The sequence below is a fragment of the Lemur catta genome, chromosome 15 (assembly GCF_020740605.2).
Source record: "Lemur catta isolate mLemCat1 chromosome 15, mLemCat1.pri, whole genome shotgun sequence".
NCBI classification, from domain to species: domain Eukaryota; kingdom Metazoa; phylum Chordata; class Mammalia; order Primates; family Lemuridae; genus Lemur; species Lemur catta.
In genome coordinates this window covers 41,444,063-41,466,670 of record NC_059142.1, presented here as the reverse complement: position 1 = coordinate 41,466,670, position 22,608 = coordinate 41,444,063, and the positions used below count along the sequence as shown (strand labels likewise).

At 55.0% G+C, this 22,608-nt stretch overlaps 1 protein-coding gene across 1 annotated transcript; it reads right to left on the bottom strand.

Moving 5' to 3' along the window:
• Positions 1-15,330: 15,330 nt before the first annotated feature.
• On the bottom strand, positions 15,331-15,585 carry LOC123621050 (40S ribosomal protein S27-like). Its single transcript, XM_045526803.1, has one exon. The coding sequence runs from the start codon at positions 15,583-15,585 to the stop codon at positions 15,331-15,333; it is 255 nt and encodes an 84-aa protein (XP_045382759.1).
• Between the last annotated feature and the right edge of the window lie 7,023 nt (positions 15,586-22,608).

The following is a 22,608-nucleotide window of genomic DNA, read 5'->3' as shown; positions in this document are numbered from 1 at the left end:
CACATCTGCTCCCATCAGGACAACATGCCTCGTGTTTTCCTCCCAAGCAGCGGACACTCTCAGGTCAGGTACTATCTCCCCCCTTAGACTTGAGGGCTCCCCAAGGCAAGGACTGTGTCTCTCACATCACACTGCTTCTCCCAGGGCAGAGATTGAGCCTCGTCCATCAGACTGGACATTCACCTAAGGCAGAGATCACACCTCCTCCATCAGATTGCCTCTGCCCCTGTGATCTGTGGTCACCGCAGCTCCAGCACTGGGTCCATCCTGAATCTTCCCTCCACCCCAACTCCATCCCCACCTCACAGGAGTGAGTTACTCTGTCCCTTCCTGGCTCCCACCTGCGGACCCATGAGGCTTCCTTGCAGTGACCTGCTACCAGATGAGTTCAGCTCCGCCCGAGTGGACCCCTTCCCTCTGTCTGGCCCCTTGGCAATGGTCATCACAGCAGCTGCTCCCCTTGCCCTCATGTAAGCAGGCAGAAGCCCCTGGCTAGGCACGGCTGTCTCCCACCACTCACACCACCAGTGGGTCCCCTCGTGACAATATAGAGGCAGGGCTGGTTGGATGGGGGGTGCCTCAGAGGCCACCTTTCTTGAGAGAGGGTCTTCCAGGCTCTGCTTGTACACTTCCAATACAGGGCACTTCTGGCTCTTGAAGCAAGGAAGCTGTCTCGTGGAGAACGACCTGCTTTCTGGAGAAACTGTTCCCACAGGAAACCAAAATCCATCTCCCTGTGACTGTCATGCAAACCTGATGCTCCCTGCACATCTGCCTGCAATTCTGCCACTTGTGCAGTGCTGGGTGCTCCACTCAAGAGGTGTAGCTTGTGCCTACCATGGGACCCCTGACCCCCACTTCTGCAGCTCATGGCACGCCTGCAGCTCATGGCCCCCCACCTCCCACCGGCACTGCAGGGGCAGCTGTGAGGGCCAGGCAAGAGGACAGTCTCATTTGTATTCTGAGTGGCCAGGCTGTGCCATGGCTTTCTCCAAGAGAACCCTGTCCTCTCTCTCAGCTCCGTCTTTCAAAACTTCTCCAAGCAGCATCAATAATGGGAATCGATTCATCAATGAGCATCCTGGCCTCGCAGCCCCCACCCCTGTGGAGGTTGGCTGCATCCCTAAACACTTCGGCTCCCTGCCCGCTCCACCCCCCATCCCCCAAGCATCGCTTCTAGGGACCTGGCCCTGCCTTCCCACCCACCAGGATCCCAGGAAACCAAGCCCCCACTCCCGCCTCCAGACAGCTTTGCTTTGGCTGAGCAAGGAGCGTAGCCTGGGGTTGGAGGAGGACATGGGCCAGGGAACTGGGGCTTAGCTCAGAGCTGCTTGAGTCTTATCAGGCACCATTCAGAGTGGGAGAGGGGGTGCCGTGCCTTAGGGATGTGGGGACTGACCACCTTCTCCCAACCTCCAAATACCACCCAGCATCTACCTCTTAACACTGACTAGCCGAGACTAACCAGCCCCCAAAGTACTGACCACCTATTGACCCATCCCAACTTCCCAACACCATGGTGGCCCATGCCCAAGCACCTGTCCAATGTCCACCCAACCATCTGTCACTGACCAGCTACGCCTGATGGCCCAACAGTAACGTGCTAGTACAACCTCTTAACACTGGCCTCCCAACACCAGCTGCGCAACATGACCCCTCGTCATTGCCATCTCTACAGCCAGCATCCAGTAACGACCCTCACTACAGACCTCCCCAGACTGACCACCCCAAATTAACTACCTCTAACCACTGTTCACTAACCGTCTATCCAACAAGGACCCCGTCCCCCGCCCCCCTCAATGGCCATCACCTGTCACTTTCTGCCAGACCCTGTGCTTCACCTGCAACCTTTCAGATGGTGCTGGTCACAGCTGGCCTTCCCTGGCCCTGACTGGGACTAATTTGAACTTCCTCCAGCTCCTAGGACTTGTCCCGTTGGCCAGTGGTGGAGCTGTTGGATCTCTAGTCCTGAGTCTGTCCATCTGACCCCTGCGACTCCTACCGGCCAGCACGGACCAGCCGCACTAGAGTTGTGTAGGAGGGGTTTTCCTCACTGCCTCTGGACTCCTCTGAGAATCCTGACTGCTGCTCACTGATCACTTCCATGATGGGCTGTCCACATGCCCAAGCCAGGGTGTTAGTTGCTGAGTGACAGTCCCTGCAGGGTTATGGCTCTGGGCTGGGCTGGTCTCACAGGGAAAGCCCCAAGATCTCTGCCCTTGATGTGAGCTATAGGTAAAAAGAGGCACCTCTCTGCCCACTCCCCTCTCAGGTCCAGCTGGGCAGGAAGTGAAGGACTCAGGGGAAGAATCTGAGAAGAGGGTAGAGGATGGGGTGGGCTGGGGGACAGCCAGGAGGCAAAGGGGGCCTGGGAGGGCAGGGAATGGGCAGTGGCTGGGGCAAGGGGAGGGGGGAACAAGGAACTGGCCAGGGCAGAGAGGGGGATGAGAGGTGGGAAGGGGGTGCAGTTGTCAGCACGTCGGGCCTGTGCACTGCCCAGGGCCCTCCTGACCCCTCCTGGCTGCCCCTGCTTAATGGAAAGCTCCACAGAGACTTGGAGTCTCGAGCAGAGCAATGGCTCATGATCCCCCTTCATCAAGGACTGAGAACCAGGGGCATTAATTAGACAAGGAAGCAGCTGCTCTGGGCCCAGGGGCCAAGTGACAGGAAATCACTGTGTCCCTGGAAGCTCTGGCTGGCCCTAGCCTCGGAGTTGGGAGGCTGTCCCTCCACCCCCATTCTCTGTGGGGCCTGTCTGGGGATCTGCTCGTGCTGACTTTGAGCCCTGCCTGTTGCCGACCGTGGAGCTGGGCCAGGAGACCCCACATGCCCAGTGAGAAACCTGCTCCTGCATTTGACTCTGACATGCTATGGTCAAGTCATGTCCCTTCCCCAGGACTCAGTTTCCCCATCATTCAATGAGGAGGCTCAGTTCCTCCTTCAAGGAATGGTGCTGCCCCCAGCTTCCCTGAGGGGTGATCTCTGGGCTCTCCCTTCCTCTCATAGGCACTGCCACAGGCCCCTGTAACTTGTCTAGGGCTGAAACAAGGCTGACCACGATGGCAATGACTTCTGGATTCTGGACCCTTTTTCTGCTCTCTAGCCCCACCTTAGGGACCCAGGAAGAGTCACTGCCTGCTCTGGTGATGGACTGGGGACACTCACACCATGGCATGATGCAGGCTGGGCTCAGGAGCTGGAAAGTTGCCCAGGGCTGCTGGCTCAGGACAGAGAACAGGTGGGGAAGTGCAAGGGGCTTGGGGAGCTGCAGGAATTGGAGGTGGAGGAGGTGGAGGCAGAGCAGAAGTGAGGATGTGCCCGTCACCCCTTCCAGCAGCCACCTCCAGATGATAGCACAGAAACTCCCAGAGCTATGCAAGGACTGTCTTCCATCATGAGAACCTTCTGAGTTGGTGGGGAGGAGACAAGATGCCCCCGTGGTTCCTTCTGGCCTCAGGAGTCTCCGAGGCCATGAGTCTCAGGCTGAGCAGGCAGCAACTGCATGCGGTGCTGTCTACTGCGGGGGTAGAGACGAAGAGGGTGTTTAAGACGTGGCCCCCAATGGCCAGGCCCTTACTGTCCAGTGGAGGAGATGGGCCTGTTGCCCTAGAAACCACAGGAGTACAGTGTTCACTGAGCCTCTAGGTGTAGAATTTAAACATTAAGGTAGCGTGGTACAGACCACAGGATTTGAATGAAAGAAGAACACAGGAGATTCCGGACAGCTGGGAAGGTTTCAGCAAGAGGCAGGAGTTAGTGTGGGTCTTCAGGATTCCAGAGGACATGGATTCGTGGAGAAGAGAGAGAGAAGGCATTCCAGGCAGAGGGAACAGCCAGTGCAAAGGCGTGGGTGTGGGAATATGGAACCAACTTCAAGGAGCTGAGGGTGCAGGCAGGATATGAAAGAACTGAAGAAGGGTGGTGGTTAGGGGACCTCTCAAATGTCCTTCTAAGGCATGAAGATTATTTTCTGGTCCCCACAGCTGCCCATATGGTATGATTGGTTGTGTGTGCTTAAGGGCCCAATGGGGCAGGATGTTTGAAACATGGAGCATCTTGGAAAAGCAGTTGTTTTGGCGGTGGATCCTTTGTCTCTTGCATTTTCTCACCCTTTCCCCACTTGCAGGCCATACAAGTTAAGTTTTGGGGCCATCTTCTGGGAACCTGCATTCCCAGGAGTAGGTAGAGGAGGTGTACCATTTCCACAGGACACAGCCAAGGCCCTGGTACCTACGTGGGGCACAGGCCCCCTCGGTGTCCTTCCTCCCGACTTTGCCCTCCTGCCCTAAACTGAGCCACCCTTCCCACTTCTCTAGTTCAAACCCAATCCTGTTCCTGCCGGTCCCCGGGCTCCCTTGAACAGGATGGAAATCAATGAGCAATTTGCTGCTATTTGTAGATCTCATTTCTCTGCTGGCCCCCCAACCCTAGCTGGTCCTGACCAAGTTTGGCCCTGCCCACCCTCCTTGGTCAGATTCGCTGGCGCTGTGCCCTGCCACGTGGAGCCCAGTGTGCAGTAGTGGGCCGGCTAGGGTGGGGAGTCACAGCCCAGAGGCCCCTGCAGGAGGCAGGGCTTATCCCCTACCTGGTACACTCCTGAGAGTGCAGAGGAGATAAGGACAAAGTGAAGACCTAGGAATCTGTATTTTTTTTTTTTTTTTTTTTGAGTCAGAGTCTCACTTTGTTGCCCGGGCTAGAGTGCCGTGGCATCTGCCTAGCTCACAGCAACCTCAAACTCCTGGGCTTAAGCGATCCTACTGCCTCAGCCTCCCGAGTAGCTGGGACTACAGGCATGTGCCACCATGCCCGGCTAATTTTTTCTATATATATTTTTAGTTGGCCAGATAATTTCTTTCTATTTTTAGTAGAGACGGGGTCTCGCTCAGGCTGGTCTCGAACTCCTGACCTTGAGCGATCCACCCGCCTCGGCCTCCCAGAGTGCTAGGATTACAGGCGTGAGCCACCGCGCCCGGCCCGGAATCTGTATTTTTAAAAATGCTCCAAGGGATTCCAACAGCGCTAATGCAAGAATGGCTGCGGTCAGCCTGCCTCCACCTGCTGGCTGCGTGACCTTCTCCCTGCCTCAGCATCCTCATCTGTGGAGGGCAACAGCTCCAGCCTCATTGAGCCTCTGTCTGGAGGATTAACAGAGGAAACCTAGGATCTTAACTCAAAGCCCAACACTTAATAGGTTTTCAATAAATGATTGATAATAACAGTAAGTGAGATGAAGGGCTGGGGCACCACTGCACTCTAGCCCAGGCAACAGAGCAAGATTTTGTCTCAAACAAACAAACAAACAACGAAAACATAGCCCTTCCTTCCTCTCTTCAAAGGGGCTCCACCTGGCCACGACTCACCTTCCACTAGCTTGAGAGACAAAGGGCATAACAGTTACAGGTGTGGGATTCAGCTCAGCTTGCTTGGTTTCTTTTTGCAACTTTATTGAAGTATAATTTACATACAATAAAATGCACACATTTTAAGTGTTCAGTTTGATGAGTTTTGACAAATTTATACACACATATAACTACCACTACAATCAAGATATAGGACATTTTCATCATTTTAAAAGGCTCCCTTGTGCCCCTTCCCAGTCAATCCCCACCCTTCCCCCAGCCCTAGGCAACCACTGATCTGCTTTCTGTCACTATAGATTAGATTTGCTTTTCTAGAGTTTCATATAAATGGAATTATGTAATGTGTACTCTTGGTGTCTGGCTGCTTTTACTGAGCATAATGTTTGTGGGATGCATCCTTGTTTTTATGTCAGTAGTTTACACTTTTTTATTGCTCAGTGGAATCCCACTGCATGAATGTGTGACAATTTGGCCACCAGTTGATGGATATTTGTGTTGTTTCTAAGTTTTGGCTATTGTGAATAAAGTGACTATTAACATGTGTGTATATACGAGTCTTTGAGTGAACATATATTTTCATTTTTCTTGGGTAAACCCCTAATAGCGGGATTAACTGGGTCCTAGGGTAATTGTATGCTTAACTTTATAAGAAACTGACAAACTGAAGTAGTTGCACCATTGTGCATTTTTATAATGCCATCATTGAATGAGCGTTCCAGTTGCTCTACGACCTCACCAACACTTGGCATGGTCAGTCTTCCAATGGCCTGTGTAGTGATGGTATCTCATTGTGGTTTTAATTTGCATTTCCTTGATAACGAATGATATTGAATATCTTTTCATGTACATATTGACCAGTCTGTAACTTCTTTGGTTGCTTTTAAAATAGGATTGTTTGTCTTCTTATTACTGAGTTGTAAGAGTTCACTGGATACAAGTTCTTTGTCAGATTTATGCATTGTAAATATTTTCTCCCAGGCTATGGCTTGCCTTAGTATTTCCTTAGCTGTTTAAATCTTGATTCTAATAGTTCCATGTTGTGCAATCTTGAGCAAGTTATTTAGTCTTTCTGACCTTTAGTTTCCTCATCAGTAAAATGGGGGTAATAGTCCCTGCCATATAGAGGTGTTGTAACATTTAACTCTATGTAAAGGGCCTGGACCCAGAAGAGGTCCTCAACTCACGGTGGCCAATTACTACTATTATTTTCAGACACTTAATGGCCTCTCTTGCACCTTTCCTGGAGCTGGCTCTGATAGGGTGATGTGTCTTTTCTGTCCATTTGACTTCTGAGGATCCCACAGGCAGCCAAGGCAGGGGCGGGATGGGGCACAATGACCTGTGTCACTACCCCTCGGGAAGCTGTGGACCAGCGGTCCACCATCCTGGAGCCTCAGAGAGGGGGGGTGTTTCTAGGACCCCACAACTCCTACCTGTGGACCCACAGTTGTTCGTGCACACCCACAATCCCTCAGTCACAAAATCTGCACAAGCACATGCATGCCACCCCATCACACTCCACCAGCCACCTGCACAAATCAGATCCTTACGCCGAAGGTGAAATGCGTCGGTCACTCTACTCCCCAACCCCCATTGCCACTGGTCAGGAGTGGCAGGCTGACTGCATAATCCAGACCATGCATAATTCAGAGGTTTGATCCAAAATAGTTCTATTCAGGCCCAGCCTCTTGGGTAGGAGTGGGTGGGTGGGGGAAAGAGCAGGAGCAGCAAAGGGAGTGGGGACAGACACCTCAACCCAGGTGAAGACCCTGGAGTCAGCCTCCCACCCTGGGTGCCTGGGCAGAGCCTGGGGACCAGGGGAGCTCCCAGAGTGACTGCAGTGCTCCCTGCCCCAATTCTCCCTTCCCCACTCATGTCCCCAAATCCTCCCACCCTGGGGAGACAGGGTCACCTGAGGACAGCTGGGAGTGCAGCACTGCCCACACCTGGCCATTCACACCTGCTGAGCCCTGGAGTCCCCACCTGCATATGTCCGGCTCCCTGACACTTCCCCAGAGCCCAGGCCGAGACAGACATTGCTCAGTTCTCAGGCATCTTTGTGTCAGGTCTCTTGTCTTCACTTTACCAATCAATCAGTTGGTAAGTCGACAAATATTTACTGAGCACACGCCTTGGACAAAGCTAGGTCCTAGGACATCAGAGGACACCTAGCTGTGCACAGAGAGGCTCACAACTTGCTGAGGAGGCAGGATATTCACAGAAAGGACAAGGACCGGGCCAGGGAGGGATGGCGCCATAGGGGTTCAGAGATGCGGTAGGGGAAGGTTCCCAGCTGAAGGCCTGACTTGAACTGGGGCTGCCTAGATGAAGGGTCAGATTCAGGGAGATGGAAAGGCAGACAGAAGGGACAGTGTGAGCTGGACAAGGGGGCTGAAGGGCCAAGGCTGTCTGAATGTTAGTGAGAACACTGGCCAATGCAACTGGCATGTGAGGAAGTCATGGGCTGGTCTGGCATGTCCTTCAACCTCTGGTAGTTCAACAAGGACAGGGGCTGTGCCATTTACAACTATTATATACCTGGGGGTTCCCCCGAGATTCTCTGACATGGTGGTACGTACTTTGCATTGGGGTCAGCCTGCTTGGGTTCAAAACCCAACATCCCTATGTCATTGCTCCATGACTTTGGGCAAGTGACTTAACTCTATACCTGTTTCCTCACCTGTTCAGTAGAGGGGTAATAACAGTCTCTACCTCTCGGCCTTGTTGAAGAGATTAAATAAGAAATGCACGTATGGTGCTTAGCCTAGCCGCTGTCCCTACAGCCTCAGCGCCCATGTTCTTCCCACCGTGTGGAGAGAGAAGCAGCTGCACGGTGTCGGTGTCATCAGGATCCAGGTTGCTGACTAGGAGAGTGTCACAGCCTGAGGGTACAGAGATGGTGCCGCTGGAGAGAAAGCAAGAGGGCTTCCTGGAAGAGGAGGCCTTCAAGCTATGACTTGAGACAAGGTGCATGACTCCAGGACACCTACAGGCAAAGTGGCCTTGTGGGCCCAGTGGTGTGGGGACCACGTTTTCCAGGGACCACCACACTCCCTATGACACCGTGGGAGTCCCATGGGGTTTTCAGTTTCCTTTGCTGTCTTTTCTCCCTTCACAGAGTCAGCTCATGGGTCAGTTTGACTCTGGGTTCTGGAAGTCTCCTTTCCTCCTCTCCAGCTCAGTCTCCATCCATCTCTTTGGGCCTCTGGCTCAGTTTCTGTCACTGTCTGCCTTCCACCTCTCTTGGTCACACTAATTTTGTCTTTCTCTGGGCCTCTCCCTCCCTCCCTTCCTTGTTCCCAGCCTCTCCCATGCTCTGATTCCACCTTCCCCTCCTCTCCTTTGCTCTTTCTTGTCTCTGCTTTTCGGCTCTCCAGGGACTTCTGTCAAACTCCGCACTCTCCTCCAGGAACTGGGGGCAGCTGGGAAGTGGGAAGAGGTCCCTGCCTCCGAGGGGCCCACGCCCTATTGATTAGGGTTCCTTTCCGAGGGCGGGAGACATCGATGACTCTTCTAAAGCCTCACCAGCGCTGCTAATATTAGCCCGGGAAGGCAGCTCACTGATGGATTAGGAGAAATTAAGAATTCAAATTCTGTAATTTGAATTGGAGGGCTGCTGCTTGCTGACAGCTAATACGTCCCCAGAAATTAATGAGTGAAGGAGGCCTGGCAGCACTGGTTTTCTTCTTTGACAATGTAATTTTCCCCTGTGATCCACGCCTTTGAAACCCCCATCTTCAGGCAGGCACTCCCCGGAGGGCTGGGGTCCTGTTTGTCTCGGGTCTTATTCGTGGATCCCAGAAAATTCCCAGGAACTGGAGTCCTCATTCTCAACGAAGCCCTTGGCTTCTGCCTGCTGGTGCCCTCAGCATGAGGCCGGCTGGTTTGGGAAGAGGTGAGGTGAAGTCGGGGAAAGGACAGGGTCAGGGTACAGGCAGACTTTGTTTGCAGTCACTGCTGGCTGGCTGTGTGTGACCCTGACAAGGTTGTGAACCTGTCTTTGTCTAAGACCTCTATACAATGGAAACTCTAATTCTGCCGCCCACCCCCTTTAGGGGATGTTGTGAGGCACAAAAAGGCAAACATATAATGGCTTCCTCTCCCTTTCCCTCCTTTCCTCTTTTCCCTGTGCATCTCTGCTGTTTGGTCCTTCAGAATGTCCACCAAGCTCCCCTCGGCCAAGTTGGCTCCTCCAGGAAGTCTGCCTGGGCTGTGTCCTGTTGACTGGCTCCTGAGTGCTTGGGGCCTCATTTCTGAACCATCTCTTCTGCTAAGTCTCAGAGTTCTAGGTTATTCCTGGGAAAAGGGTGTCCTGTCTCCCAGGCCCGATTGTCATTCTCTTTGAGGTGGGACTGGCCCTGTGCCTGGCACCCAGCAGGTGCTCAGTAACTGGCGAATGAATTTGACCAACACCTTCTATTCCCTTTGCGATGGCCTCACGGTCCCTCCACCCACATCTACCACGTGCCTGGGAAGTGCTTGCAGACCCTGGGGTGTGCTGAGGCCTGGCCAGTCCTCCCTGGCGTCCCAGTGCCCATGTCTTGGAGCAGGAGGGGATGAGGGAGACACATTCATTCCTGCTGTGAGTAGCTCCCCAGAGCACATTCTCCAAAATGGCACCTTCTAAGCAATTTTTTTTAAAGGCATTGACATGGCGTTTGTTAAGGCGATGAGAAAAGGAGTCAGGGAGAGTCTGGGGAAGCCAGACCTTGAGATGACGGAGATGGAGTCAAAGGTAGGGCCTTTCACGTGCCCTTCCGCCTGGCCCCTCAGCCTTTGGGGCACACCCACCCCTGCCCTCCTCTTCAGTCCCAGTCCCACTCTCTGTACCTGGCACTTGGCTGAGCTCTGACACAGGGGCAGGGAGGAACATCCTCAGCTGTGGGCAGATGGGCTCTATGAGGCTCAGAACCCACAGGCCCCCCACAGAATTGGGTGCCAAGGAGTCGGTGCCGACTCCTCCAGCCCGGTGGAGAGCCAGGACGCGAGGAGAGTCAGATCAATGGCTTCCTTCATTGCAGGGAGGGGTCCTGGGGGTCACCTAGGACCAACCCTCTCTTTGACAGATGGGGAAACTGAGGCTCAGAAGAGTTAGCTTGTGGTCAAACTCCAGTGATCTGTCTAGTAGGGAGAAAGCTGGCAGGGTGATCCCTGGAGCAGATAATCCCAAATCCTTCTCAACGGCTCTGCTGGATTCTGGAAAATCAGGTGTTCCTTGCAACCCTGGTTCCTCAGGCTAGCGTTTCAGCAAAAATTTACTCTAAGTGGCTGGGGCTGAGGGCAGAGAAGGGAGATGGGCAGAAAAGTCATTTTCTGAGTGGCTGAGGGCTGCTTTGGGGCCGGAGACAGGCTGCTGGACTCCTTCCCATTCCCTCCAGCTCCCCCTCCCCAAACCACTTGCCTGGGAAGGCCCCCCCCCACCAGTTTTCTCTTTCCTGCTGAGGCTCATGCGGGATCCAGGATGAACATGGGGGGGGTGTTGAGGGAGGGGGAGCTCAGGGGCAGCCCCGTCTGTGGGCCCTGCCTGATATTCCCATGCTGTTCCCGCCCCCGAGAGGCCCCTTCCGATGCCCAAATCGCCTTTTCCCAGATCCAATTAAAACAGTGTTTGGAGCAAGGTTGAAATAATCACATAATCATTTTCTCCAGTAAAGTTACTGGCTGGAGCCCGATTTGAAAGCCGAGCCGGTAATTGAATCTGAGGGGCAGCGACAGGCAGCCGAGGAGCTGGGGAGAGTGGGGGGGCTCTCCATGGGGCTGAGAGGCTCCTGGCTGTGACCACCCCTCCCACTGCTGGCAGTAGAGGGTGTTGCAACCCCCCTCCTACTGTCCATCACCATCTCATGCCCTTCCTCTGGTCACAGATGTCTCTGGGGCTGCAAGACTCCCAGACCACAAGAGGACACAGGCCAGAGCCCCCGCCATCAGACCTTCTCAAGTCACAGGCCAGACTGGGGAGGCCAGATGCCCACAGGGTCAAGAAAGCCAGGACTCCACCCCAGGTCTTTGACTTCCCACCCCAGGTTTCCTGTGTCCCTGAAGGAAGCCCTAAAGCCCCAGAACTGCACCCTCTCTCCCTTCCTTCTCCACCCAGCTCCCCCCAACCTCCATCTCCCATGATTCCCTGCCTGGGAACCACAGCCTCTGAGCAGAGGGGAGGGGAGGGGATTCCCTGGACCAATGGGCCACAGGTGTAGTGGTTCCCAGCACATCATCAGCTGACATGCGCAGACGGGGCGGCCCTGCCCGGTCCTCTACCATGTCTGTCCTCCCAGCACTAGACCGAAGCTCAAAATATCTGCCGCTTGCGGTGACTCATTCAAGTCTTCCCTCTTTCCTTTCTTTCCTTCACTTAGTAAATCTTCATCATGTCCTTACTGCACGTGGGGCCCTGAGCAGGGTGCTGGCATGAGTAGGGGAACAACCACAACACAATCTGAGGGCCTCGCCTGCCACTGAGCAGACAGGAGTCTTCCTGGCTGAAGCGACCTCTAAGCCCGGGCCTTAAAGGTGAAGAGGGGTGTGTTTTCCCAAGACGAATGCAAAGGCTGGGAGCAGGAAAGAGCCAGGTGTGATCTCGGGCAAGTCGAGGCACAATCTCTTGGTCTCTAGATTGTCTCCCTGCGCTGCTGTCTTGTGTCTCTGGATTCTATGGAAGAAGAGACACAGAGCTATTTTGTGAGATGGAAAATTCCACTCAACTGACGATTGTTAATGGAGAGCATTTGTCCCCCATACCAGACAAGGGACAGAGTCTGGGGGAGGGGTGGGTCAGAGGTCAGGGTTGGTCAGGGAGGCAGGAGCAAGTAGGAACTGGAATTTGGGACTTGCTCTGCGGAGCCGGCAGCCCGGTGGGGGAATTGTCTGACCACACGGCTGGGAGTCGTGGGGGTGGAAGAAACCATGGAGCTGGCAGCTGCTGGCAGGGCTAAGTCTGGCCCCTTTGGCCAGTGTCCAGCTTCCACACCTCCACTACCCTGTGGGCCTTGAGCCCCTCCAGGCCCTGGGAGTCAAGGTGGGACTTGGAGGGAATCTAGTCCCTTCCCTGCACCTCTCGGCCAATCAATATCAGCTCTGCCCTCACTGCCTTCAGCAGGGTCGGTGCCAGATGTGGCATCCTGGAAGTGCGTGGCTGAGGGAGCCACCGCCTCCAAACCCCATAGAACCACCCCATGGAGACCTAGCCAAGGGCCAGCTTCGTGCCTCCCTTACTCAACACGGGTCTTCCTGCCCTTGGACCCTCTGAAGACCATACCATGCCTGTGACCCCTGTGCCCTTTCAGGCTCAGCTGGCCTCCTGGTCAGTGGCTGCAGGGGTGAGCCATGGCTCTCATTAGAGCTTAATTAATCAATTGAGTTAATCAGACAGCTGGGATGTGCCGCGGTTGCAGATGGGGGTGGGAGCGGGAGAGTCAGAGCACCCAGGGGCTGTTGGTGAGCTGGGGCTGGCACAGCCTGGGCTGGCAGCACTGCCTGGCGGGTCGGCAAGGGAGGAGGGCGCTGGCCCAGTCCGCACCTGAGGTCACCAGAAAGGAGGATGAATGGGCCCGGCAAAGAGCTGCGATGGGCCTCCCTGAAAGGAGCCCTTTGCAGGGTGCCAGAGACAGAGCCTGGGGAGGAGGAAGCAGGACCTCTCCCACCTCCAGCTTCCTCTCTCATTTTTTATCTTGTCACGTGTGTCTCTGAAAGCTGTTTGAAATCCTTAATTGAATGGAGTGGGAAAAGGAAAAAAAAAGACAAAAAAGGTAGGTCCTCACGTTCCCAGTGATGATCCCTTTCTTACGGCGGAGACTGCTGGCAACGCAGAGACCCCTGATTCAGAGACGGGGAGACAGTGTCTCTCCAGGACAGCCTCAGGCTCTGGCCATCTGGACTGGGAGGATGGGGAAGGGCCGGAGGGACCAGAGCCAAGGGCAGGCGGGAGTCCAGTAAGAATAGTGGGAGGAGGGGAGCACCTGAGCCGAGTTTTCATTGTGATTTGCAAAATGTTGTTTCATCTATTTTTTCTCACATCTGACCTTGGTGTTACCTTGGGATGGGGGCAAGCAGGACAGGAAGTGTGCTGGTGGGAGATGGACTCAGAAAGGACTCACAGACACCTCCAGGGGCTTACCATTTCTGCAGGGCGACCCCCAGTCTGAGACTGTGAGGGGTAAGGACCAAGGGCCTGGGACATGCAAGGGGCTGAGAGAGGTGGATCAGAGGAGGGCAGGCATTTCTGATTAGGTGACCAGGAAAGGGTTCGTAGAAGAAGTGGCATTGGAGCCAGGCGTTGCAGGATGGATGAGGTGTCAATAAGTAGAAGAGGATGTAGAGAGGAGGAAAAACACTGCAGGAGGAGGAAACGGCTCAAAGGTGGGGGCTCATTAGCACTGCAGGTCCTGCTGGAAAGGAGATTCCTGTTTGTGTCAGGAAAAAGGGCTTTATGGTGGAGGGCTCTTGGAATGCCAACCCAAGCAGTTTGAAAATGAATTTGGCAGGCACTGGGAATCAGAAAGTCTCTAACCAGGAAGTATAAGTTTTAGTAGTTGTGCAGAGAGGATGTCTGTGGACGCTGTTCTGTGTAGGATGGAACCAAGGTGGAAGAGACCTGAAATAAGAAGAGAGTGTTTGTGTATATGTGCGTATGTGGGCACGTGCAGTGTACTCGTGTGTGTGTGTGTGTGTGTGTGTGTGTGTGTGTGTGTTTGTGTGTGTGTGTTGTCTATAGGAGAGTGTGTGTCTGTGTGTGTCTAGAGCAGTGGTTCTGACCCTTGCAGGGGGTCACGGATCCTTCTAAGCCTTAACAAGAGCTTAGACCCTTAGCTTAAAAAAATGTGCACCCTTACAAGGTTTTGCCTTGGTGTTGGGGGACAGGCAGGGTGTTCATCGACCTGAAGCCTATTTGCTGGAGCCCCTAGGGTTTAGATCACCTAAAATCCCAGATCTGCCCCTGAGCTGCAGAGCCTGCAAAAGATATAACTGAGGGCTCACAGTGGCTCTCAGGACAGAACGGGCGGGCTGGGGGTTCTTGGTCCTGGGTAGCTTGGTGTCTCTCCCCACTCCCATCCCCTGGCAGGGCAAATCTGCAGCCAGGACAGGGAAGACCAGTGGGGAATTAGGGGTTGGGGCCATTTGGGGCCAGATCAGCCAGGTGTGAGAGCTCCAGGCTTCTAGGCCCCTTCCTCTGGCTCCCAGGCCAGATATCAGGTAAGACCTGAAAGGGCTGCCTCCCTGCCAGCACTGGGCACCCTTCACATTGCCCTGAAATAGCCCTGGCCCCAAACCAGGGTGCTCCAGTCTGACCACTTCTGGGTTTGCTGTGTGGCTCTTGGAGAATCACACCGTTCCTGGGCCTCCCCTCCTACTCTCTCTCTCTCTCTCCAGCTGGAGCCTGCCTCCCTCAGAAGTTGGGTGGCCCTTGCAGACCCTGGGAACAAGTCAGCAACAGCCACCCAAGGAAGGGGTGACATTAGAAGAGGACCCCCTCCCTCCCTCTCTCACTTTCTCTTTTCCTCACACGTGTTCATGGCTCATAAACATGCATTCTTTGTGTATTAAACCTTTCCACTGCCGTTGAAGTGGGTTCATCACACCATTTCCAGTTGAGAGATGGTGTGTCTCAGAGAGGGGCCTGGCCTTAGATCCTGCAGCCAGAACAGAGGCACCAGGAAGGAAATATGTCCAAGTCCAGCTGCCAGGCTCTTCCCTCCATATCAGCTCCTCTAGGTGCCAGGGGATGCCCAAAAGGGGAGCTCAGTGTCTACCCAGCCCCAAGTCCTGCCTGGGCTAACTGGGGACCTCAGGCAGCCCTACTGAGGGAAGACCACTGCCATTAGTCTGCTTCACCCAGAGACCCGCTGCTAGGGCAGTGTAGTCACTTAGAGGCTACAATATTGCCTCCCCCAAAAGGGGTGTTCTGCCTTGCTTTTATTTTTTTTATCCAAAATGTTTACTGGAATGGTTTCCCATTCATTCAAGCAGGGGACATTTAGTGCTGCTTCTCTCTGAAGGAACATCCTTCTGCAAGCCTTGCTTTTCCTTCTCCAGACTGGCAGAGGACAGTAGAGCAACCAACACACAAAACTGCTGTTTGTGCACGGCTGAACAGCGTGGTGATTTTATAGCATCCCGGGCATTTCACATCCGTGAAGTAGGAATTGGGGCTCTGCACTAGGCACTTCTTCCTGTGTTTCCTCTTCTCCTCTTCTGGAGAGGGATGAAGGAGATGCTTTGCAAGAGGCATGTTCTCTTGGGGAGGCCATCACTACCTGAAAACTCTGCCTTGCATTTCTCAGGGGCTCACTTTGCCCTCTGCCTCCAGAGGCCCCTCGCCACTGTCACAGGGGCAGAAGCCCTGCCCTGTGGGCTTCTCAGTCCAGATTTGGTTTTGGGGGGTTGTTTTGTTTTGTCTTGCTCTGTTGCCCCGGCTAGAGTGCAATGGCATGATCATAGCTATTGCAGCCTCACACTCCTGGGCTCAGTGGATCCTCCTGCCTCAGCCTCCCAAGTTGCTGGGACTACAGGTGTATGCCACCAAACCTGGCTAATTTTTCTATTTTTTGCAGAGATGGGGGTCTTGCTCTTGCTCAAGCTGTTCTTGAACTCCTGAGCTCAAGTGATCCTCCCCCGTCGGCCTCTTGGAGTGCTAGGATTACAGGCATGAGCCACCACTGTCAGCCCAGTTCAGATTTGTGTTGGTCCAATATGGAAGCCACTTGTCACATGTGGCTACTGGGCACTTGGAATGTGGCTAGTGCCATATACTGAAATGATAATATTTTAGATATGTTGGGTTAAGTTAAAAAATATTATTTGAATTAATTTCACAGTTTTCTTTCACGTTTTTAAATGTGGCTATTAGAACATTTAAAAGTATATATGTGGCTTGCATTATATTTCCACTGGGCAGTGCTGCTCCAGATAGCAATAGCCCCTTAGCCCTGCCCAGCATTTTGTGTAACCTCATTGTAAAACCTCTGTGAGGCCAGTGGGCTGGGGGTTGCCTGCCTCCATTTTACAGATGGGGAAGGTGAGGCTCTGTGAGGTCAAATGACTTGGCCTCACAGTCATACAGCCAGGCAGAGGGGGAAGCCCAGGCTTTCCTGACTCTAGCTCTGAGATGACCCAGAGAGATGCCTTTCCCTCCACACTGGCCTTGACACGGCCTGGACCCGACCTGGAGTACTCAGTCCCCCCAGCCCCTGCTGAAGCCACTCTCCCCTCCCCATGCTCTGGAACCTTCCACTAGCAACAGCCCCCTGATAGCCGCACTAAGACTAATGCCTCTTGGGCCTCCATTGAAACCAGAGCCTGATCTCACATTAGACTCTGGCCTATGATTCCCCATCAAAGCTGGGGCCTTTGCCCTGCCATGAAATGTGTGGCTCCTTTGTACCTGCTGCCACTCACATACGTGGTTCAGGGCAAAACAAACAATGACTGCTGCTCCCTGGGACGTGCCCACTTCCTCTCCCACCCTTGCTCCTCCGCTTGGCCCTCCCCCCGGGTTCCACCCCATCTGCCTCCTCCATGGAAATGAGCATAGTCAATGATGCTAGGGGACTGTTTCTTTAATTTCCCTCCCTGTCCGTCCCTGGAACGTGATAAAAATACCCAGCATTGATCTTTTTTTCTTCCCTTTCTGCCGGGATAATGTTTACCCAGGTGTCAATCAGGAGAAGAATTTGGCTTCCTAATTTCTCTTCTCCTCCCTGGGGGCCGCACATCTCCCCGCCTCACATGGACACTGAGCTGGAATCAAGGTTACTAATAATCCCCCAGCACACACAGACACCGAGAGCACATATATTAAAGTCACATATTGATTTATATTTTTGGGTCCCTCTGCCTTTCTGCCCAGCCTCAGCCTTTCTCTCTGTCAAGGAGAAAAAAAGAATTACACAGCTATATTTATCGCCAAGATGTTTAGTGTAAAGAGCATTGTGTCTGAAGGTAATTCCCACCCCCTGCCCTCTTTGGGGGTATTTTTTAAAAATAGTGTGGCATGGCCTATCCATAAGCATTTATCTTTTTGTGGTTTGTTCTTTCAATTTTCCCTGAAGGGAAGTAGTGAGAGATTTAAGGTAGACTGTCAGAAGGACTTCCTGACTTGACAAACGGTGGCCTGCCATTCCCAAAGAGGCTGGCAGGGTTGTTTTTTTTAGCAGTGACAATCCTGTGGCAGGTGGGGGTAGGAGTGGGTAGGAGCAGAGTATGGAAGGCAGGACAGTGGATTCAGTAGCCTCTAGAGGTCGCCCACCAGTCCAAACAGAACCTCATAATCAGTGGCCCATGACCTGTGGTCCCATTTCACAGTTGGGAAAATCAAGGCTGAGGAGTGAGTTTGCTTCCCATCAGGCAGGATTTGGGGCTCTGGATTTTGTGTCAGGCTTGTCTTTCCACCTGGACTCAGGGTTTGATGGGAAAAGAACTTTTCTCCAGGTGTGGCTGGCTCCTGTCCTGGAGAAGGGGGATGACTGGGGAGTAAAGGTGGTTGTGGCAGTAGTCAGGAGGAAGAGGAGTTTGAGGAGACTCATCTATTAAGGAAGGGCTCTCAGAGTGTAAGCCTGGGACTCACAGCATTCCCCCAGCCTCCAGCACCATCAGGGTAAGCAACGTTGAGCATGGGAAGGAAGAGAACTCACACCTGAACTTGGCACCATCTTCCTCACTCCTGTTGTGTTTCGCTCCCTCTCCCGTACATACATCATCTCCTTTGCTCCTCACAAATGCTCTGGGAGGTAGAGGGTCAGCCCAGTTTTACACATGGGAAAACAGGTTAAGTCACTGACCTAGCGTCATGCAGCTGGGAAAAGGCAAAGCCTCAGCTGCAGTCACCAGCCCTGATTCCTCCTCGCCTCTGCCACAGGCATGGCCTCCTGGTCCTCAGCTTGGTGAGAGTCAGGAGACTTCCGGGAGCTTCTTCATGGCCCTCTGCCTCCTTGCCTGGCTGCAGCCTTGGAGTCACGGCTGTCTCTCAGCTCACTTCCAGGCCCGACTCTCCAACCTCAGTACTGCAGAAGCAGCTCTCCTTCTAGTTGTGCCCAGATGCACCTGGGCCAGGAGTCGGGGCTCTCCTTGATGGAACTTGACCAGGGCCCTGCGGCCTGTCAGGCCTCTGCTGGGCTGGCTGCCCCCTGCTTTCCCATGTGTCATTCATCAGCTGCTTGATTGAGTTGCCTCCCACTCAGTGTCCCTCACTTCATTCTAGAACCTATTTTACACTCTAGCAGGTCTGAGAACTAACACCTATGGAAAGCTATTGTGCGCCAGACCCTTGCAGGGGGGCTGTCCCTCCATGTTGTAGACCCGGCAAGGTGAAGGTTGAGCCCCCATATTACAGAGGGGGAAACCGAGCCTCAGTGAGCATAAGTAACTTCCTCAAGGTCACCCAGCGGGTCAGAGGAGTTCCTGGGATTAGGGCCAGGTCCGTGTGACCCAAAGTCCTTGCTTTGGAGCTCACTCGTACTCCCAGGATGTCCGGATCAGACAGGCCCTGTGGGGGCAGGGGCCAGACAGCGCAAGGCGCAGCAGGAATCAGCAAGGAGGACCCTCCCAGGGAACTTTTCCCATTGAAAATCTGTTCCCTCGCGGCCACGGGTGATGTATGACTGGAGCTGATGAGAAACGTGCTGCGGAATGGAGGCGGGCGGCGCGGGCGGCCCGGGCGTGGGCAGCGCGGCATTGAGATTCCGCGGGGCGCGGGGGGCGGCGCAGGCCCTGACACCGGCCGGGTAATTGATCTTGAGGTGCCAATTTGCAGCAACTAAATATTTGGCTTCTGCCTCTGCCCGCTCTGCGCTCTGCTCAAACAAACTTCAATTAAAAGCGAGGGGTAGGGAGGCGGCGCGCCCAGGTCCCCGCGGCCCAATCGATGGCGCGGAGCCTGCGGGCCGCCGAGCGCGGCAAGCCGGGCGGGGGGGCACCGCGGCCGTGGGCCGGGCAGGCTCCCTCTTCCGGATCGCCGAGCACCGAGCGCCCGGCCCGCGGGAGACAGCACCCGCGGGAGGGACGGCGGAGGCGGCGCTAGGAGCCCAAGAGCCCCGGCTTAATCTCAGCTCTGCCAAGCGGACGGGCGCCCGTCATGCTCCAAGCCCGTGACGCATACCAGGCCAGCCCCGACCCCTCCACCCCGCATGTCTCAACCTATGTATTTGGGCAGAGACCCTGGGGAAGGAGGGATCCCAGGGCGCTGCCCCTGCTCTCTCCATGCACCTCACCAACTTTGAAGATGGCCTTACTATTCAACCGCATTAACTCAGCAAATTTCCCGAGCGCCGCTGGGGGCCAGGTGCACTGGGCTCCAAGGTCTATATCCTCTCCCATATCTGCCCCTCTGTCTACCCTTGGGTTGGGCAAAGAGCGGAGAGTGAATCCAACCCAGGCCCCAGCCCTGGAGGATTCTGAGGAGAGGGTTTGGAATTGGGGGAGGGAGCAGTGAGATCGTGGGGAATTGGGGAGAAGGCCTGGGGAGGTGGCTAGAGCCTGGAGCAGAGGAGATCATTGGGTCACAGTTGCTTCCTTTTGGGGTTCAAGACAAACATGGCAACAAGCACTCAACCGGGTGGAATGAGTCCATAGGGAAGTTTCTGGTTCTCAAGGATTTTCAGTACTTTGAGGGAAGACTCAAGGGGCTGGGAAGGGGAGCTCATCACTGGTGCTGGGGGTGGGGTATCTCATGGTGGGACAGCCTGGGGCAGGGCTGGAGACAGTTCTGGGAGAGATGTGATGAGGGATGGGGTGGGGCTGGCAAAGAGGCTTCCAGGTAGACACAGAAGGTCAGGGTGGATTCAGACCGATGCAAAGTGGAGGGGAGCTGGGGTCCTTTCAATTGAGTGAAAGTTTCTTGAGGGCGAAAGAAGAGGCCCTAGGCCTCTCCTATGTTTCTCTGCTCCACCTCCTGGGGAGGAAAGATGGCTGGGATGGAAGACTTACCCCGTCACTGGGTGAGGTACTGCTAGTCCACTAGGATGCAGGCTGTAACCCCTTTTCTCCCCTCTGCCCTGTCATACCCCTAGGAGCCCCTGGGTCCGTGGCTGGCTGTGGCAGCACAGGTCTGGCCTGTGTGGGCCCCAGCTTCCGGGCACTCAGATGCCCACTCCTGAGTGCACAGGGCTCTGGGGGAGGTTGGTCTCACCATGCCCGCTTCTATCTGATTCAGTCCCAACCAGATGCCTCGACTCCTGGGCCCTCCTCATCCACCCTCAGCCCCCAGTGCACGCATGCTCTCTCTTTCTCCCTCTCTCTTGCTTGGGGCACCAATCCCCCCCATCACAGGGAAGCTGGATCCAGAGCTCTGTGTGAGGCTGAGGAAGAGCCTGGGGCTGAACTGCCCCCAGGAGCCTCCCATCCACCACCACCCTCCTCTGAGGGTGGCAGCGCTCCTGCCTTCTGCCTGAAGCCCCTTCCCAGCCTGCAAGCTGGGCGCCTGCTCCTCAAATCCCCTCCCTCCCTGCCTCTCCCTGAGCGCTGAGCTGTGGAGCAGAATGATTTCCTGTAATTGGCCAGCAATCCGGCCGCCCGACTTGTTCTATCGACATGCTGGTTAGCTGGAAATTGTATTGGAATCTGAGTGACTGGGAGGGATGAGGAAGGCGGGGAGCAAAGAGAGGCAGTGTTGGGTCCCAGCTGGGTGCAGCCTCAGCTCAGTGGGTGGGATGGAGGAGCCACCAGCCACATCTCTCCTTTCCTGGAAGGATCAGGAAAACAACCCATAGCACAGCACACCTTCATTTTCTTCCTTCTCTCCTGCCATCTCCAGGGGTCTCCCTTGCCCACCCCCATATGCCTCCCATGGCCTGAAATCATCTCTGCCACCTCATTCCCTCTCCTGCCCCTGGGGCTGTTTCCTTCTGACCCAAAGTGCCTTTAGGAGAACTAGGGACACTCAGCAGGTCTGTCCCTCTCCCATTCAGTTTCTAGCCATGGAGGCTTATCATGGGGTGTCCCAAATCTCCCCGGCCCTCCCTCGGCCCCCCCAAGAGACTGCACATCTGAAGAAGAGTTGTCAATTACCAGCTGAGGGCCCAGGCGTGATTAATGGGGGCAGTGCAGGTAGACGGAGGAGCACTGTGCTGGGAGAGAAGCTCCGGCCCGTGGCTCAACCTCTGAGCCTCTGTAAAATTCTGGCCCTGTCTCCCTCACAGAGCTGGATTTCCAGAAGATAACCGCGTGAATGTGCTTTGTAAACTAAAACTCTGCGAATTACCCTCGGGCCGGCCTGGGGAGCGGATGGTTTTAGAGGCCCAAAAGGCGGGCGCGTGTGCAGCCCTCGCTGCGGGTGGAAAGGCCCCAAGCGGGGACGGAGCGCCGGCCCTGGGCGCGCGGCTGGAGGGCTGGAGCCTCCAGGGTCCCGCGCCCGTAGCCCCCGCGGGGGATGAGATGGGGATGGGGACACATTCCTTGGTCCCCGCGGCGCCAGGCGAGCTGGGGCGCAGAGGACGCGGACAAGCAAAGCAGCTTTTTAATTAGCGCCCGGGGCCAGGCAGCGCTCCCGCCGCAGCGGCTCGGCGGGGATCAGATGCGGCCGCGGCCCCTGAGGGAGAAAGTTAGGAAGCGCCGGGCGAGCGCCGCCGCGGAGGACCGGCCCTGAGCCAGGCGGGTGCTGCCACCTGCCGGCCAGAGGGTAGGCCGCCCGCTCGGGCAGGGATGGGCTCCCGGGCGGTGTGGGGGGGGGGGGGGCGCCTGCAGCTTCTTCAACCGGCGGGCCTGGACCCCGAGTCCGCCGGGGCGGGGAAGCAGGCCTTCTTTCAAGGCCGCCTTGACCATCACCGTGGCGACGCCAGGGCAACCGCAGGACTGGATTCCTGGCTTCTCCACACCTTCGGCCGGCCATCCTCTTGACAATCTCACATCAAGCTCAGCAGACTGGGTCAGGGATGAAGTTAATTCTTGGGAAGGGTGCAGTTTGCAAGGGGTTGTCACTGTACTCCACTGATCTTGTCCATTCACCAGGACCACGAAGCCTACTAGAGAACAGACGCTGAACGCAGGAGGTCGTATCATAGCAAGCAGGACACAGGGCCAGGCCCCAGTCTCAGGCCTCCTGCTCCTCCTGAGAAGAGGCTCAGGGCACAGGGGGCAGAGTTCAGATGCCTGGCTTGACTGGATCGAATCCCTCCCTCTCTCCAGGCCTAGGATGGGAATCATGGATGTTGTTCACTCTCTAGGGTATCACACACCCAGCAGCGTCTGGCATACCACAGACATGCATGCAGAGCCATTTACTCAATTACTGGGATAACAGAGCACTGTGGGGGTCCATATC

Excerpts from the sequence above, each read along its gene's own strand:
- LOC123621050 (XM_045526803.1), bottom strand. The coding sequence starts at position 15,585 with ATGCCTCTTGCAAAGCATCTCCTTCATCCCTCTCCAGAAGAGGAGAAG.